Source organism: Mesoplodon mirus (genome assembly GCF_964341445.2).
Source record: "Mesoplodon mirus genome assembly, chromosome: 5".
NCBI classification, from domain to species: Eukaryota; Metazoa; Chordata; class Mammalia; order Artiodactyla; family Ziphiidae; genus Mesoplodon; species Mesoplodon mirus.
This window is the reverse complement of record NC_138980.1, coordinates 63209342-63227645: the sequence shown is the minus strand read 5'-3', so window position 1 is coordinate 63227645 and position 18304 is coordinate 63209342. Positions and strand designations below refer to the sequence as shown.

Genomic DNA, 18304 nt, shown 5'->3' with positions numbered 1-18304 from the left:
TGACACTACAGAATGAATCAGTGGATACTTTTCGAGGACAGATTTCACTTGGGGCTACTGTTTGGGTAGGAAGCTTGCTCTAGCTAAAGTCTTGAAGGAAGGCCCAGTGCTGTTCTTTGGTAAGTATTCTTCATGTGATGATCTATACCGAGTTATGTTTTTTTGGAAAACTTTTTTTTTTTTTTTTTTTTTTGTGGTACGCGGGCGTCTCACTGTTGGGGCCTCTCCCGTTGCGGAGCACAGGCTCCGGATGCGCAGGTCCAGCGGCCATGGCTCACGGGCCCAGCCACTCCGCGGCATGTGGGATCTTCCCGGACTGGGGCACGAACCCGTGTCCCCTGCATTGGCAGGCGGACTCTCAACCACTGCGCCACCAGGGAAGCCCATTTTGGAAAACTTTTGGCACAACTTTACAACAGGCTAAGCACTGTGTCATATATATTTTTTCTCCCACACAGTAAGTTAAGCAAATTGTTCGAGTCATTACATCAGATATGCTCTATATGACAACAGGCAGATCTCCAAATGTCATCTTGATTTCCCATAATTCTTTATGACTGGGTCTGAGTATCCTTTAACATTACAGATATAACTGTCCTCACTTAGTTTTGGAATATATTTGAGTTGAGCAATGCCTATTATGGTTGCAAAATGTCATGTGCATAGTACTTAGATCCCACCCCAAGTCAAATCATTAGATACATTTTAAAAAATTCTCTTTGATTGGATGACCAGTATGTAAGGACAGTGTTTAAAGATTTACAGAATTTTTCATTATCTGCATAACTATATCTGGCAAAAGAATGCCTATTTCTATAAGCTTTGTTATACAGCTCTTGAAAACACCCATTGGTAAACGTATTACAGCAAAGTTGTAAAATATATATTTATACTATATGTAAAATCAACTGCATGTCTTTGGCATACATGCTTGCATAAACAACACACTCGCTTGAGTGAGTGAACCTGAAAAGTCCACTCACAAAGAGTTTTACTCAGAGACAGTCACTGGGTAAGCTTTTAGTGATGCTGAGAGCATCTCCAGTACTTAAAGGTACATGCATGGTTTTGGTATAAAATGGACCTAAAGCAAACCATATGCTCTTCCTGGTACTTAGCTGATGAAGCAGAAATCTATTCCGATGCTAAAGAAAAACATTACCACATCGTATTTCTGAGACACAGTTATGTCCGTTTTTAAAGTATGCACAGGGCCTCCCTGGTGGCGCAGTGGTTGAGAGTCCGCCTGCCGATGCAGGGGATACGGGTTCGTGCCCCGGTCTGGGAGGATCCCATATGCCGCGGAGCGGCTGGGCCCGTGAGCCATGGCCGCTGGGCCTGCGCGTCCGGAGCCTGTGCTCCGCAATGGGGGAGGCCACAGCAGTGAGAGGCCCGCATACCGCAAAAAGAAAAAAAAAAAAAAAAAAAAAAGTATGCACAAATATGGCTACATATACTGTATTTTTGATGAGAGAGTTTTATAAAAGAGAAATTTTGGTCACGCATGACTCTTCACGTAAACAAGCAAACTTGAGAACTCAACTCTTATATTAAAGGCAATTCTACTGTATACCTGTTTTGACAGAATAAATATAAAATAGTTTTGCAACTAATCATTTTGGGGTTAAATAAAAGACAACTAACAACAAAAATCTCTACATTATTGATTTAAACTAAAAATTATTTTGTTGGGGGTGGAGGCAAAAAAATAAGAAAACAATTTGATCCATTTAGGGAATTTAGCTGAAGATTAGTGGTCTTAAGTCTAACCAACAGAGGGAAATTTTAATTCCCAAAGCATCATTGTACCCTTTTCATTAGGAAGAACTGGATATTAACAGAAGGCACCCATTACATTTACCTTAGGAAGAATTGTTTACGCTTATAAAATGAATTGAAAAAGGCAAAAAAGATACTAACCAAGGATTATAATAAAAAATATTCTAAAACAATTTGGTAAGTTTAAAAACCCAGCCAATAGCTAATTACTAGTGAGTGCATTCCTCCAGAAGATTAAATATTAATGAAGGAAAACAAATTTATGTAATTCCAGAGATCAGAAATCATGATCTTCTTGTAAGAAGTATGTTTTATTATTTTAACCTTTTATGGTTGAACACTAGCTCTAAAAAAGAACCATGAATATGTCAGCATGGCATTTCTTTTTATTTAGTCTTAAAGTCTCCTCTTAAAAAAAAAAAAAAAAAAAAAAAAAGCAACATTTTCCCTCCCAGTATGGCACCTTTCTCGTAACTAACTGAGCTTTGTCCAAAATCAGAATCTGGCTCCAGAAAAAGCCAATCATCAATATACAAGATATGGTATTTTCTTACAGATTTTCTGACAAGAGAACATGACAATATTAACCAAATAAATTCAATACAAGGAAATAATGTTGTAACTCAAAGCAAACTGCTTTTTGTTTAATCTCATTTTTTGATTCTATACTAGATGACCACTATTCTTAAAGCTTAAAATAAATTGGGAATACAAGTCAAAACCAGACCCTAGTTAAAGAAAATGGAACACCAAGAACAGTGGGTTAGCAAAAGTAAACTCAACAACACACTTTAAATTAATTGGGAAATTTTTAATTAATAAGCATCAAATGTACTTTACATTGAAACTGCAATACTGAAACTGTGACATTTTAAATATTCTTCGCAAAAAAGGTTAGTGATTTTCTTTTTCCTGGGAAACACGGAGATCCAATTATGAGCATTAATGCGGAGTCTAGGTCACTATGGTTTAGTTAATGATAGTATCTGAAGAGATGTTCACATTTCACATCTACAATAAGGTAGACTGTGAACGACTTGTATCGCTGAATTTAGCTAAAATTCCATGAGATAATTTAGAGGACTGTCAAACTTTTGAAGTGCAAACTCATAAAACTTCACATTGGGATCACTTTTTTGCTTCAACTGCACCTGACTTGAGAATACAGGTAATTTTTATTTCCTAACTCCTTGGAAAAATATTTCTCCAATAAGTCTTATGTCTTCTTTATTATGAGTTGTTTTTAAGAAAGATTATTATCTCTGTGGTTATTAGTTTCCCACAGTTGATAAAAATCCATCAGAAACATCATAATATATAGTTAGCAAGGAGAAGAGCTGTTTTTCTAAGGCTGCAGGAACACGAAAGAAATAGCACTTCTTATTTGTATTAGCACAAACATTTAAACCTAGTCATACTGCAGGTAAATCCAATATAGTATTCAAAAGTTCTATAAAAATGAACAAAAGATACGTATTTACTTCCATTGCTCCAAGAGTCAAACATCAGATCTGCACGAGAGTTGTACTGTAGCAGTTTGCTGGTCCAATTTAAGAGTTCAAAGTCCTTTTTGCTATTTGGCCCAATGATGTCCACATCCCAGATAAATTCAGTTCAAAAAACAGAAATTAGGGCAAAGACTCCGTATAGCAAAGCACAAGGATATGCTACTAGAAGTTGCTGTCCTTCCATGGCTAATGCAGAAATAAAAATTTTGGAAGCAGAAAAACTACACCATCCAATAATTCCAGCAGTGAGAATGATTCCTACCATTCCTCTGTAGCCGACAAGGAAAAACAGGGGGAGGGGAGGGAAACAGTAGATGAGATTAGTTACGTAAGTTTTAAAAAAGCACTCAAAAATCCACACGTAGATATCCGCAGAAATAATCAAGATGTTTTTCAAATGCTGAAATGTACCTCACAGTGAATTCCATTATTTCATGTGATAAAAAGCTCGTCTATAACACATCTTGCTCCTTAATCTAGCACAGTTTCTCAGCCTTGGCAGCACTGACATTTGGGGTGGACACGCTTTTGCTGTGGGGGTGTATCTGTCCATCGTTAGGAAGTTACGCAGCATCCTGGCCTCCAGCCATAAAATACCAGCAGCACCCATGCCTCCCACAGTTTTCCACAACTGAAATTGTCTCCAGACATTGCCAAGTGTCCCCCGGTAGCAAAACTAACTCCGGTTGGAAAACGCTGTTTCAGTAGAAAATACTGTGTGTAAAATTTGAATGTAAATATATCAATCTTAACAAATGAGAAGAGTGAGGCAGGGACACTGTGAGGCCATCATCCTGCCAAATCTCTACTACCAAATAGGTGATATATACTCTTCTCCTAAACCTTCATTTGCATTCTTTAAGTGTAACAAAGCTCAATCTTTGGTCGTCCAGCACTAGCCACGAGGAGGAGCTTGAACCGTTGAGAGAGCATCTGTGCACTGGCCACGAGAAGCAATTTTATTAGCTGTATTTATACCTTTATTTTTAACCTTACCTAAAATATTATTTTAATATAACACATATTTAAAGCTGTGTACATCTGAGAACATGGTAGGCTAGTAACAGCCTCTCCCATAAAAAGAATGCTCCATGTTTAGTTAAAAAGCTGCTAAAGAGAGAATATGTGTTTATTATTCAACCACTTAGCATATGCCCGATATCTTTAAGAAGTCAGATATGGTATAAAAAATACCAAAGAGAGGGTAAGTATAATTCTAAACAACTTGACCTTTTCCATGCAGTATTTAAGTTAACAATCACCACTGTTCAATTTGCTTATGGACACTGCTAAGTATGCAAAAAACTAAATTCTTTATCATAGGTAAAAGCAGAGATGGTATAAAAGTTTTAAACTTATTCTCACTTCCATTATTCATCACTGAGAAATATACAACACAGTCCTCACTTATAAGAGGTACTATTTAATATGTTGTTGAATCAGTGATTTATCTCAAACTGATGGTGAGGTAAATCCTATTACACAGAATTGGTCAATCAACCCCCAAAATAAAGACCAGCACTTACTGCAAAGAAAATATCACTGCAAAGCTGGAAAGCAGGATCATGGGAAGAAGACAATATCCAAGGACACTTGCCACACAACCGAAGGAAACACCAGTCATACTCATTAAGTTTAATAAACAAAACATTCCTAGGCATCCAATTGCACTGATCCCATATACATAGCCAAACTGGATTTTGCCAGCCTATGGGTAAAGAAAAGATTACAGGTTAAGGGCAAAATAGTTATTGTTGGCTTCTTTCATCTGAAATGGCACTCACAGAAGATATTCAATTTGTGAGCATTAAAATCCACAAAGGTACCTATTCTTTATACGGAGAAGTAAAACAGTGAGCAGACTGGCTTTTATATCCTTCTTAAGAAGTTTAAAATATCCACCTCCCAACACACAGATATTGTTTTTCATTTTCTAGTTATCATTTGAGCTTGGCATAGAATTCAACAAAGATATAAAATCATGGTATGATCACCTAAAGTAGTAGATTTCTAAAAAGAAATCTGGCTGGTTTTAAGCAAATAAACTACAGAGACAAGATGGAAAGCCATTCAGATGTTTGGATAGTAGCTAATATCACTTGAAAGTACCCAAATTCCACCAAAATTGCCCTGAAGCAATTTATTCTCATTGGCAGATGTAGCTATAATCTTTTTAACAGCAGAAATAATCTCATTATTCACTTTACATGGGTGTTAGAGGAATTAGGAGAAAGGAAGCCAGGATAAGCAGGAAGCCAGGGTTCTGTGAGGAGGGGAGGAGAAAAGAAAAGTGGTTAATAACTGGGCAAGAGGAATATAATGGAATATATTTTCTTCTTTCATTGTTTTTCCAAATTGTTGGTTGCTTTATACAGTTCTCTGACAAACAAACAAACACAAACCTTAAAAATTCTGCTCTTATAAAAGACAGCACTGAACAGTCTTAGGGCAGTAAACGTTAGCTTAATTGTAGTTAGTATTCTTAGTCCAGCTATGTGAACAAACATTGTATTCAGGTTATGCTATCACTAAAATCAGTCCACAGAGAAGCCTTTAAAAAGTTCCTGGTTTGTCAGATGTTTGACATATAAAACTCAATTGGGAGAATGTCTCCACAGATTACATTAAATAGCAAAATCCTTGGGATTTTTGTTAGAACCAATATTTGTAAATACTTGAGTAAGAGTGTAGAAGTTTAAAAGGGCTCAGCTGAGTTCACTACTACACTCATGTAGTAATAATAAAACCTTATACTTATACAGTGCTTTAAACTTTTCAAAGTGTTCTCACATAACCTGTCTTGCTTAATCTCCAAAGCAATCTTGTTAGGTGGGAAGCATAGTATTATCTATGAGAGGGAGGTGAAGGATGAAGTGACTTTGCTCAAGGGCAGAGTAGGAGCACTGAGTTCACACCCAGTTTTTCTGACTAAAAAGTCCATCTTTGATCCATTATGTCACTTACCTCTTCTAATTCAGCCATGACATAAAATAAAACAAACAGTAATAATTATCTTTACAACTTTTCATTTTCAATATGCTTTAACATTCTTAGGGAGATGGGAGATAGGGACTAAAACCTGTTGCCTTTTAAATGTTTCAATTCATTAAATGTTAAAATAATATATAGAAGACCAGCATTGCTACAACAAAACACCACCCAATGATGAAATTTTAAAAAATAGCAATAAGCTAAAAATTTTGTCAGTTTTTGAAAGGAAGGAATTTTGATGAGAGACTAAAGCCATACAATATTTATTAATTAATATTTTTCCCTAATAACTGAAGCACTTAGTGGAACAAGAAATGATTTCTCAATACACTATATCTATTATCAATGGAGAAGTAATGAATAGGTACAAATTCAAACAACTCAATACTATTTAAGACACATCAAAGACTTGATTGTATAAGCAGAGTCTCAATGAAGGCTCTTGGTGGAACATTTAATCTCACACTGAGAGTTGCAACTAACATCTTACCAGTAACAATGTGGCTCCAAAAGCAAGGCAAAAAACCATTGGTCCTGCCAAATCAGTCTCATTCATGATGCTGCCATCTGCTACTTTTAATGGGTGTAACACTGTGAGTGTTTTTTGCCAGATGTGATCAAAATTGATACCTAATTCTAAAGAAAAAGAAAATAAGGAAGTCAATCAGGATTTGTGATATACTTTTAGTTTACCAGAATCTATGTTGTAACAGGAGAAAAAAATGAAACCACCAATAAATATCAAAAGAGTGATCTAGCAATATCAGATGATATTACTTTGGTGAGTCCTCAATACCAGTCTTTACTTATTATGGTGTTTATTCCACAAATTCCAATTTCTGGTCTGATGTTAGAAACAGGTATGGACATGATGAAACGGACACTCTGCTATGTCTGCATAGCAAAGAATATGTGGACAGTGTTAACAGTAAGGGACTCTATACCTGAGGCTTCAGGAACACTGGAGGCCCTGTGAAAATGTATACAAAACTACATCTCTCTGCATGTGTGTGCCTTTTTCTGAGGAGAGTATGCATAGCTTTCACTAGACTTTCAAAGCGTATCTGATCGAAAAAAACAAAAAACAAAAAACACTTTAGAACTACTGCTTTTTGTGTTTTGGGATACAATTTGAAAAACACCATGCTTTTCAGTGATGTTACTAGCTCTGTCAGCTTATTTCCATGCAGAATAATCAATACCATGCCATTTCCTCTCATTTCTTCCACTGATAGAATTTCAATAATAATCTGAAGTAAAAGTTACTCTGCTCATATACTGACATACTTTATTATCACTTTATAAAGATCTATTAAAAATCTGGTCCTCCTGGCTCAATGTGGTTTCATATATACTCTGTTCAAATGAGTCACTTTAGTACAAAACTGTTTTCTACAATATTATTCTTTTAAAGAAAAGGGTAACTTCTCCAAACTAAGATTTATTTTCACTGACCAGCTGGGTACTATAGAGTACTATCAAGTGTTGCAACCAATCGTACCTTCTAATAAAGGTGGCTCATCCTCAAAGTTGTTTCCATAGAATGGCTGAGGCGTAGTTGGAGTATATGCCTGAGCTGGCTGGAAAATCTGCCCAGTGTACGGCTGTTGTGGCTGCATCATGTCTGGAGGGACAAACCGGCCTTGGTGCGAGTAGTCATAGCCAGCATACTGTCTACAATAAAAGTAAGTTACATTTCTCAGAATTATGTCAATGCCCCAAACTGATATTCCCGACAGGCAGAAAATCTTAGTCATGCAATTCCCAGGATATCTCTTTGCCAGTTTTTATAAACAGTGGTTGAAATTAATTACTAAGATCAAGCTGATTGTCTACAATAAGTTGTCTGTATTTTATAGAGAATTTTCCTGATGATGCTAAAACTCACTTATGCGGTGCTTAAACATTTCACAAACTATTAAGCTTTTAAACATCAGGAGGTCAACAAATGAAAATGTAAACGTTTTCTTGTATTTTCCCCTTTAGTGAGCGTACATAAAGATAGCTGTGAAATAAAATTTATGCCCAAGACTATGAATAAAAACTCAGGATGACAGACTTTGTACTGCATGTTACGTTAATTTTCCACTGTAACTCAGATCTCTCCATGAGAATGAATGAGTATAAAATCATTCTTCTTTATTCTCTGTAGTATGTTATTTTTTGCAAGTGGGTAAATCTCTTTAAGAACAACCATCAATTTCAAGAAGTGGAAAAAATCAAGCTTCTTTCTTGTGAAAGCTTTCTGAATATAACAAACATTATTAGCACACCTATTAGCATCTAAATAGTGCTTTTAATTTTTCAAAGTAATTGTATACCTATTGTCTCCTTTGCTATGTACTATAACAAATCTTGCATTTTATAAGGAAACCTTACCATGGCTTTTTTAGTGATGAAAACAACAGGGAACAGAAAGATATTGAAGCAATATCTTTTTAAGACCTGTTTTATTATGTTCCAGAAAAATATGACTTATCTATCAATGGTAAGAAATAAAGAAGTAAAGTAACTATTGTAAAAGTAAGATACTTTAAAAATGAGAGCTGAGAAGCCTTAGAGATCTTTTAGTCTAATTATCTTTAAAAATTTATAATTCCATTTTGAAAAATATAAAAAATCTAATGACCTCATTATTGAGATTTTAAAATTAAATCTAATTTTTAAATTAACTGAACATCTTGATTAAAAGCAAATCAAAGGTGAAGTTTCAACTACACATAGCTCTCATTCTCATGACTTACCACGCTAGTCCAATACATGCTTAAAAAAATACTATTTATTTTTCTAGCTATAAAATATAGAATTCGCTACAGCATTATTTTAATAGCAAAAAGTAGAAACCAAAACAATATAAATAGCTATCAGTAACTACACTGTGATATAGGCACAGACTACTCTGCACCTTTTTAAAGGTGTGAGGCAGTTTTGTCTGTACTCGTAAGAAATGATAATCAAGAAATATTCAGTGGGGAGGAAAAAAATCTAATATTCAGAATAGTATATACCATATGCACCCACTGTGACTATGCTTTTTAGAATATGTATGCGTATCTATGTGCATGTGTGTAGATATATACACATACATTATATACACAATTATATAGGTAAAGGGACCCAGAGACAGGAGAAGTAAAAGACTTAATTTTCAGGTTATAAACTTTTGTACCTTTGTACCTTTAAAAATCCTGTATATTTATTATTTGTTGAAACTCACTAATTCTAAAATGTCATATGTAATATATGGGTATATATTAACTACTGAAAATTTCCAAAAACATAAATAATAACCTTTTGAATATTACTGCATAAAACACCGTTTTAAGTGTTTAATGTGAATTATCTCACATTATTCTCTCTACAATTCTTTAGGAGGTCAATTTTATCATCCTCTCCATTACAAAAATGTGGAAACATTTATTTGGGTTAAAATGATTTGTCCATGGTGGTGCCCGGATTCAAAACTAGACTTTTTAATTCCAATAGCCAGCTCTTATAACAACTGTAGTAAAAAATTACCCTCAAATCCTACCTGACAGAGACAGCCATAATATCTTTTTCTATACATGCATCTCCCCAGTCATTCTGGTATGCAAGCACCTTGATTACTATTTTCTCTCTCTCTCTCTCTCTCTCACACACACACACGGAGTTTCCACAGGGCTAGCTGGTCGAATTAGAACAAGAACTCACATTTTCTGATTTAGTAAAATATGCTATTGTGTCGATCTCCGTTAGGATGCATCATAAATCCACCTTGGAGTTTATGAAAGAGCTAGAAAAGCTCCATATGGAGGTTTCTACAGTCTGCATAAACAAATTGTATTTTATACTCTCTCTCTCCAGAGAGAGCAAGAGAGAGAATATGAATGTGTATGCAACAGAAAAAACAAGAAGAATGACATAAACCTGTGGTTCTCAAAGTCTTTGATCTTAGAACCCATTATACTCTTAAAATTTATTATTGAGAACTCCTAAATTTTTTTACGTGGGTTATATCTATCAATATTTATTATTTTAGAAATTAAAACAGAAATGTTTAAATACTTATTAATTCATTTAAAGTAACAATAAATCCATTACATGTTAGCATAAACATTTTTATGAAAAAATTATTTTAAAAAATTACTGAGAAAAGTGGCACTGTATTCTATTTTTGACAATCTCATTAATGTCTGGCTTCATATAAGACAGCTGCAAATTCTTATATCTGCTTCTGCACTCATTCTGTTGTGATATACTGTTTTAGTTGAAGTATTTGAACAAGATCTAGTGTTGCAGACCTGTAGCTGGAAAACAGTATTTTAATAACCTTTCCAGATTATCATGAATATTCTTTTTTTTTACCTTAGTTGTATTTTTGTAATTTTCCCAGTTTATTTAAAAACAATCTTTTCTGACATATATTCATGTGAATTTTAGATCAGCTATCTCCAAGTGCACAGAAATTACCTATATTTGCCTATAAACTAAGCACTGATAAAAGAATACTTAACATATCAATATTTAAGCATTCCAACATAAAAGGACTTTTTCCCACTTATTATTTTTTTCCCACCTAAGCTGATCTATATTTGACATTCAGGTTAATTACATGCATGTAAAAGCAGACGCTGTCCCCAAACTGACCCTAAGGTAAACCAGCACACAAGTGTCCTTCTTCCCGGACATAATTACATTTCCAGAGGCAAAGTGGGTCAAACGGGAACACTTAAGCTGACTTACTTATGAAATCAACTAGACAGACACAAACTAAGGCGTGAAGGTGCTGAAGATTAATCCCACAAATCTTCTTCCTTCCTGTCCTGTAAATGCACAAGTGTGCACCCTGCGCATATATGAACACTTCTCGCCAACATCACTGGACACCAGGCCCTGACATCAAGAGGTAGTGCAGGGCAGGGGCCCCATCCACACAGAGGGAAGAGGTAGTGCAGATTCTTGGAAGTGCCAATGGGCTCAGATGCTGATAGGCCTTACAGTGATGTTTTACTTCATTATGTTTTATTTTGCTGCTCTACTATTTTGTTTGTTCCACTATCTCTGTAACTGGGGCCAAGTGGGAGGTTCAACCAGTCTAAGAACACTTACCCCATAAGCTGTCTGAATCAAAAATTTTTATTCATTCTTCCGCCAAACACAACAACCGATTTCCATCTACAATTATTTTTTAAGGTAAGAAACAGTGAGTCAACTGAAGAAAGGGCTGCAGCCTTGGCTAGGGAATGGTGACACCGTGACACCTGACTGAGAATGCGGGCCTGTGGGACGAGCCTGGGCCACAGCAGGACTGGACTCGGGTCAGCAAACCTCCAGGAAGGCTCTGCAGCACCGCACACACTGCTGGTAGACAGTCTCAAAGTCAGCGTCATTACCATAATAAGGATCTTCAATCATGAGTTGTTTCTGTGGATCGTAGCTCCCAAGTAGTTCAATTTTCACTCTGCAGTTTTCAACTTGATTACTTTTCCTATTCAAATCTCTCAGGTTGTTTTCATCCATACATAGTATATAATCAAAAGTGGCAAAGTCTTCTTTGGTAACCTGTCTTGCTTTATGCACTGTGTTAATGCCATGATTTCTTAGGCAGCTCACAGCTCTTGGATCTGGTGACCAGCCCATGTCCAGTCAGAAACAGTGCCACTGTCAGTGACCCAAGTTTCTGAAATGTTTTGATCTGTTACAAGTTTCCTGAAAACTGCTTCTGCGATGGGTGATCAACAGATGTTACCCAGACACACGAACAGCACTGACTTGGTCACCTGTTCGGCCATCTTCATCTTCCCGCGTGCATAGAGCGAATATTCTTTTTGAAACACGAAAATGCAAAGCAAAGTAGTAGTTTTTTAAACTTAACTTGCAACATGGAAATAGAAACAATGCTAATGAACTCTGCTGTATTAGAATAAACTGATCTGTCTTATACTTTAATTGGATCCTTTATTATTCATGTATGATTTTGTAACACCATTCATTGGCCATTTAGAAAATATTAGTATGAATTATGCAGCTCTTCCAAATATTGACACACTTAATATAAAATATGCATATAAATTTAAAAAAATCAGATTTGTTAATATCACCACTGATCTCATCAAAAAATGGTTAATTGTTGGGAAGCTGACAAGTTCACAATGATGGATACAAGTTTTCCAAAATCCTCATTTTTACCTGAAAACTTGAAATTGTCATTGGCCACACATACTGTCAATTGTTTTCCTTGAAGTAACAGGTCACTTCACTCATTTTTGAGAAATTATTCAAGTCCGAATAACCATAGTTTGTCTGTCAGAGGTTCTTTCCAATAAAAATGGTTTCCACAAAAAAGTGGCTGAATCAACTTGTGACTCAAATTGCACAGGGGCTTTTCCTAGAGATAATCATTGTACTTCAGTATGAAGCAGAAGTACTTTAGGACTGTTTCCCATTTTGTCACACAGACTTTTCTAAAAATGTGTGTTGTCAAGATCAGCATTTAATAAAAAATAATTCTTACAGCTTCATCAAGGGCACCCTTAAGTGAAAATGATTCCCCTCACCCCCCAACAAGTGTGTGATGAAGAATATAATGATTACTAGAACAATTTGATGCCACTGTCTTGCCTCATATTTGGATAACAGCAGTTCTACCAGTTATTACTTCTGCAACATCAGTGCAAATCTCAACACACCTAAAAAGGTATATAACATCTTAGAATTTTTACAAAAATAGTTTTGACCTTAAAGTCTTCCTGAAAGGTCTCAAGAACCCTCTGGGTCTGCAGGCCACACTTCAGAAACACTGATACAGACCCATAAATTTCATGTAAGGAAAAGAAACACTGCAAACAAATAAGAGCTTTAAAGGTGGCACCATCATTCCTTCTTGAGGATACAAGGTGACAAAGACAACACCATGGAATTTTACAATTTTTCTTTTCTGGCAGGATCTGCTCAGGAAAATTCCTGACTCACTCCTGTTGGTTTTAAACTAAAACACCACATGGTAGACATGACCTTTATAGTCTAAATCAATACTTTTACAGCAGGAAAAGCAGCAGATGTAAACCAACACTCTCAGAAGCACTCAGTATCAACAACAAAGACAAAAAGCATCTTAATATACTGGGTTGACTACTTAAGTTCATCAAAATCCTTACACAGTTATGTGTAAGGTGTTATTAGCTATTTCGGAAGATGAAAAAATACTAGCTTTCAAGACTTTAAAAAATATGTAATTGGTATTACTAAATATTTTATAGGCATATCTAGAATACAATGTGGAACCTGTCCAATATGACAGATTGAGATCAAAGGGCCTTTTACTATTTGGGTTTATTTTTTGTTGTATGAAATGTATGAATGTACAGTACCCATAGTGGAAACTATGCAAAATGTTAAAGCTGACTTCATAGGGCAAATGTAGAACTAGGGAATAATAATATGTCAAGTCAAATTTGAAGACAATCCAAGTCAGATGCTATCTGAACCTAGATTTTCATCAATAGAGAGATAAAAGTTAGCTGATCCTTGTTACCAAGTTGGCATAACAAACAAAATGTTATTTGATAAACTGACATGGACATAAAAATGTCATTAGGGTGCAGAAACAATACATATAGGTACATATAGAGGAGTTCAATTTTTTTTTTTTATAAAGTTCAGAAACCCAGTCATTACTGCTAACACATTAGGCTTCTTATTTTCCTAAGCATCATCTATTAACTCACATTCGTTAACTGGCAGTAATGTTTATATAAGCACCTGGAATGAAACCTTTTCACTAGTACAGAAGCAATGCTTACTGGTACATGATTTGGTTGGAATGGAATTGTGAGAATAGTTAGCAAGAGAATATCTTTAGATATTCTGCTGTGTGGAGAACTGAAGTGAGATGCTAAGTGTAAAGAAAAGGTAAGTCACACCTTTAAGAGATGCAAACATGGACAGAAAGAAAGAAACATAGGAAAGAAAGGCAGAGACAGATAAAGCTAGGAGGCTGCAATCTAAATGGAATAATTCTGTTGAGTCCAAACATCAATATCATTTGGTTAAAAACAGGCCCACATACAGAGACAGGTTTCCCAAACCCCTGTTGCAGCACCCTGACCAATCTTATATTCATCTGCCCTGTCATACACTGAACAATCACAAGAAACACATATTTAGGTAAATAAATGAGTGGAAATTTCTCAACATGACTTTTCCAATTCTGCCCGATTAACTGATAAAAGAGATAAATCTTCAATGGTATGTAATTGAGAATTTAAAAGAAAGAAAAAAAGTGGTTCACAGACAGCATTATTTACATGTTCACTCCCATTGTCCAATGTGTTGAATTTTAGGGGGGGGAAGCTTTAGAATGTAGCAAAAAATAAGCAGATTCAAGGAGTTTTGTTTTGTAAAAAGTATAGCCTATACAAGACAAATGATACTGTGCGGTTGAATTTGATTTTTGCTTTTTTAAATTCTTGGGCACTTTCATTCAGATTTATTAATTCAAACACATTCTAGTACTAATGTTTCTCTCAGATTGGATACGCACCCTTTCCATGCCCTCATCCTAGGACAATCTTCATTAGGTTTTTAATTCAGAGTCCATAGATGCACATCAGGTAACACACAAACTGTCTGACATTTGCACATTACTGTGGGTGTTTGCGTGCATATATTTCTCAGAAATAGGCCCACAGTTTTCCTAAGATTCTCAAAGTGGTCCTGGACCATCTAAAAAAGGTTAAGTAGGCCTGGTATAGGAAACGCCTTCACTGGATAGCAGGCTGAAAAGATTAACTTTAAGGACCTAAGAAACTAAGAATATGATGCCCTAGAGGAGATTGGTAAAAAGCTTTAAGTTTTTTGCCACAAACACCATGGACTATAAAAAGAACAGAGTTTTGGTTTTGTTTTTTCAACAGTTCATGGATGAAAGGTTTTGAGTCCCCCTCACTTCAGTCTATAACTGGCAATTTGTGTGTACTGACTGATCATAAAGTTTTGGTGTGTGGAGTAATAAAAGTGATTATCAGCTGCTTTATGAAAACCACCTGATGATTCATAGTATGGAGCTTACGCTGTTCAATAGTGTCACTCAGTGCTTTCAGTTAACAGTTGATAAAGTCTGAAAGTTGGACTGATTTAGCTACTAAACAGGCTGTCAAAAGATTTTAATTTTTAACTTGTCTTGTGGACTAAACAGCCTATCTTCTAGGTACTTAAAACTTCTATCCATATCTTAAATGATGTACAAATACTGTCACTAGAAAAAGGTTCTTCAAGGATCTACTTTTCCACTCATGGCACACCTGAAAATTTTGCATAAGATACCAAACCCTAAATAGGGCAATCCCTTCCAACCCAAACAAGTGTCACAGATCTCTCCGGAGGTAGAAAGATTATGATACGGAACATATTCACACACTCACTCTTAGGCAGAACCAAACGTTCGGGGTACATGCTTTCAATGCAATCTCAACTAAGTAAATGGGCAAAGTTGAAAAGTTACTTGCTATAAGGTCCTCCACTTCCTCCATAATCATAGGACTGCTGTGATTGGTCATCGATGCTGTAACTTGTCTGGTAGAAATCCGTGTTTAAGTTGTCAAAGCCTGACATTGCAAATGATCTGCAATAAAAAGAAACAGCAAAGACTGCTTATGCCCAAGGTCCTCCTGAATTCGGTCCTGATACTTTACTTAAGCAAATACCCTCAGAAGGCAGCAAATAACTCTTCTAAAATTTGGGGGGTGGCAGCATTTGGAAGATGGGTCGGGGGTGGGGTGTGCTAAAGAAATGTCTAGACTCTTAAGTCGAGGCCCGGGAAGACACCTCCACTTCAAGGAGCTGATATGTCTTGGGTTCGGGGCAAGGACGTGGGAGGAGGGGTTCCGTGGGGTCTAAAATATCAACAACAACAAAGATGATTCCTCACCTCTGGACAGCTGACAACACGACAGCCTCCTGCAAAATAAGGCCTGGGCCGGCCAGAAAAGCGCAGACTCCTGCAGGGGCCTCGTCAAAGCAAGGCCCGAAAGGGAGGGAAGGTCTGAGCGAAAGGACCGGGGCGCGGCGCCGAGAGGCGGCAACAAGCCGCGCTGCCCAGGTGCGGGGAGAAACCGAACAGTGAGCCACGGAACTGGGCACTCACCAAACGCGGAGGCGGAGGCAGCGGCGGCGGCGGAGGCGGTGGTGGCGGTGGCTCCGGCAGCCTCCAGTAAGCCCCCAAACTCAACTAAAGACCCTGTACTAGCCCCGTTGCTACGTGTCAGCAGGTTAAAGAACTGCTTCCGGGGTACGCCCGCTCGCGCAGGCGTGTTAGCGACTTTGCGCCCGGGGCGGACAATGGAGGGAGTTCGGGGGCGGGGGAAAGAGGGTACTATATGGAGCATGCGCAGTATCGACCAACTAGTCCAGCAGCGGGCCAATGGAAAGAGGGGAAAGCTTCCGGCGGCTTAGTTAGCGGTGGAGGCAGAAAGGCGCAGGCGCAGCAATTGTTAGTTGCTGTTTGAGAGCGAGAGTTACTTAGTAGACCGAGTGCCTGGGTGAAAGCGTGCAAGAACCTCTCAACATACACGTACAAACACCCCCCCATGAAACAAACGAGTAAAAATAAAATAAACAGATAAAAAGAAACACACTTGCCTTCAAACAAAAATAACAGTAGCAAAAGTATATAACAAACCAAAAAACCAAGGAGTGTACGCTAGAGAGGAACAAGCAGCTACCCTTTGAGGTTTTCTACTCCATCAAAGAATTTCTGAAATTGCTCATGCAACTATCTAACTTACCACCTTTTACAAATAATTTTAGAATTTATTGATGTAGGTACAATCTGCAGAATTCTAGGTGGAATGACTATCCTGATTTGGTGGGGACAGCCCCATTGTCCTATGTTATGCCTGTTTTTTCCAACATAATTATTAATTCTGTCCCCTTTTCATTTTCAAAAATATTCCAGTTTGGATGATAAATTATATGGTTGTACTCTCTTTAAGCTTCATTATCTAGGAAGCGGAGTTTCTAGTTACCAAAAATATGCAATAACCTATCGCTTCATCTACTTAGTGATCTTACTGAAAAAAATTCTAATCTCTCTTGTTTCTTCTGATGTTTCCCTTTTTTCCTGTCCAAAAGAGATATTACTTTCAAATTTGAATAGAATACAAGAATATGAGCATTAAAAATTACTTGCTGAGGAATGAATTGTTATATAAAGATATTACTCAAATTCTGCTTCTGTCTGTGAAAGCAATTACTGTGTTTACTGGATTTTCTTTCCTCTCCAACCCCTGCCCCAAACGAGAAGCCAAGCAAGAAAATTGTTACATGATTAAATTTTCCTTATTGTTTGTTTGGTATCCGGAAGAAGCCGCCTGGGGATTTTGAGAATATCAGTCAATTTCATGGCTAGTCAGGTAGGCTTTTCTTTTTGGAAACTTTTTTTTTTGGTGTTATACCCGCCACCACCACCCCCGCCCCCCCCCATGATAGGCTCCAGAGAAGTATATTAAAGGAAACTGAGTACTTGTTAAATGTGCTGACCTCTGTTAAAGTCATTGAGCTGGCTTTATTAGGAGTAGAAAGCCTCAACCAGGTCAAGGGATAATAGAACATAAAGTGGGTTTGGAGCAGCTGCCCAGTCCTTCCCTGGGACCTAATATGTCAGTCACTAAACTTGGAACAAAAAAGGGAAGAACATTCTAATCATGAGCAATATCTATTAATAGTTTGACAATCACGCTAGTCTACACACTAACACTTTTACATTCTTCACAAAGGTACAAGAAAACTCTCCTTTTATGATGGCAGTGAAATTGTGCTTTGATATCTTGGAGCTGTCTTCTTTCCCTTCTGTTTTATGCTAAAATATGTCATAGGGAATTGTGCCAGGAAATTATGGTTTGAGCATAGGTACTTTTCCCCTACTTTCAGCTATATCCACAAGCACCAAATGAGTGGGGGTTTGGCAGTGGTGTGCTTATCGTGTCAAGTTACGCATAATAACTATGAAACCTGATAACTATGGTAAAAACAATGTAAGTGCCCAA

At 36.8% G+C, this 18304-nt stretch overlaps 1 protein-coding gene and 1 pseudogene across 3 annotated transcripts; both read right to left on the bottom strand.

Moving 5' to 3' along the window:
- Positions 1 to 2575: 2575 nt before the first annotated feature.
- On the bottom strand, positions 2576 to 16590 carry YIPF5 (Yip1 domain family member 5). Of its 2 annotated transcripts, none has more exons than XM_082622263.1 (6): positions 16405 to 16590; positions 15763 to 15882; positions 7780 to 7952; positions 6769 to 6914; positions 4814 to 4995; positions 2576 to 3556 (listed from the first exon to the last, which is right to left on the bottom strand). In XM_082622263.1, the coding sequence occupies exons 2-6, from the start codon at positions 15870 to 15872 to the stop codon at positions 3394 to 3396; spliced, it is 774 nt and encodes a 257-aa protein (XP_082478389.1). In that variant the 5' UTR covers positions 15873 to 15882; positions 16405 to 16590; the 3' UTR covers positions 2576 to 3393. The 2 variants fall into 2 exon arrangements, with proteins under 2 accessions (XP_082478389.1, XP_082478390.1); XM_082622264.1 differs by lacking the exon at positions 16405 to 16590 and adding an exon at positions 16189 to 16377.
- LOC309805484 (low molecular weight phosphotyrosine protein phosphatase-like) lies at positions 10414 to 12156 on the bottom strand (annotated as a pseudogene). Its single transcript has one exon. The product of its transcript is annotated as a low molecular weight phosphotyrosine protein phosphatase-like (transcript).
- Positions 16591 to 18304: the final 1714 nt, after the last annotated feature.

Coding starts and splice junctions, on each gene's coding strand:
- YIPF5 (XM_082622263.1), bottom strand. CDS start 15,872: ATGTCAGGCTTTGACAACTTAAACACGGATTTCTACCAGACAAGTTAC. Junction 7,953..15,762: donor AGTGGAGGACCTTATAGCAA/GTAACTTTTCAA, acceptor CTTTTATTGTAG/ACAGTATGCTGGCTATGACT. Junction 4,996..6,768: donor TTGGAGCCACATTGTTACTG/GTAAGATGTTAG, acceptor CTTTACCCATAG/GCTGGCAAAATCCAGTTTGG.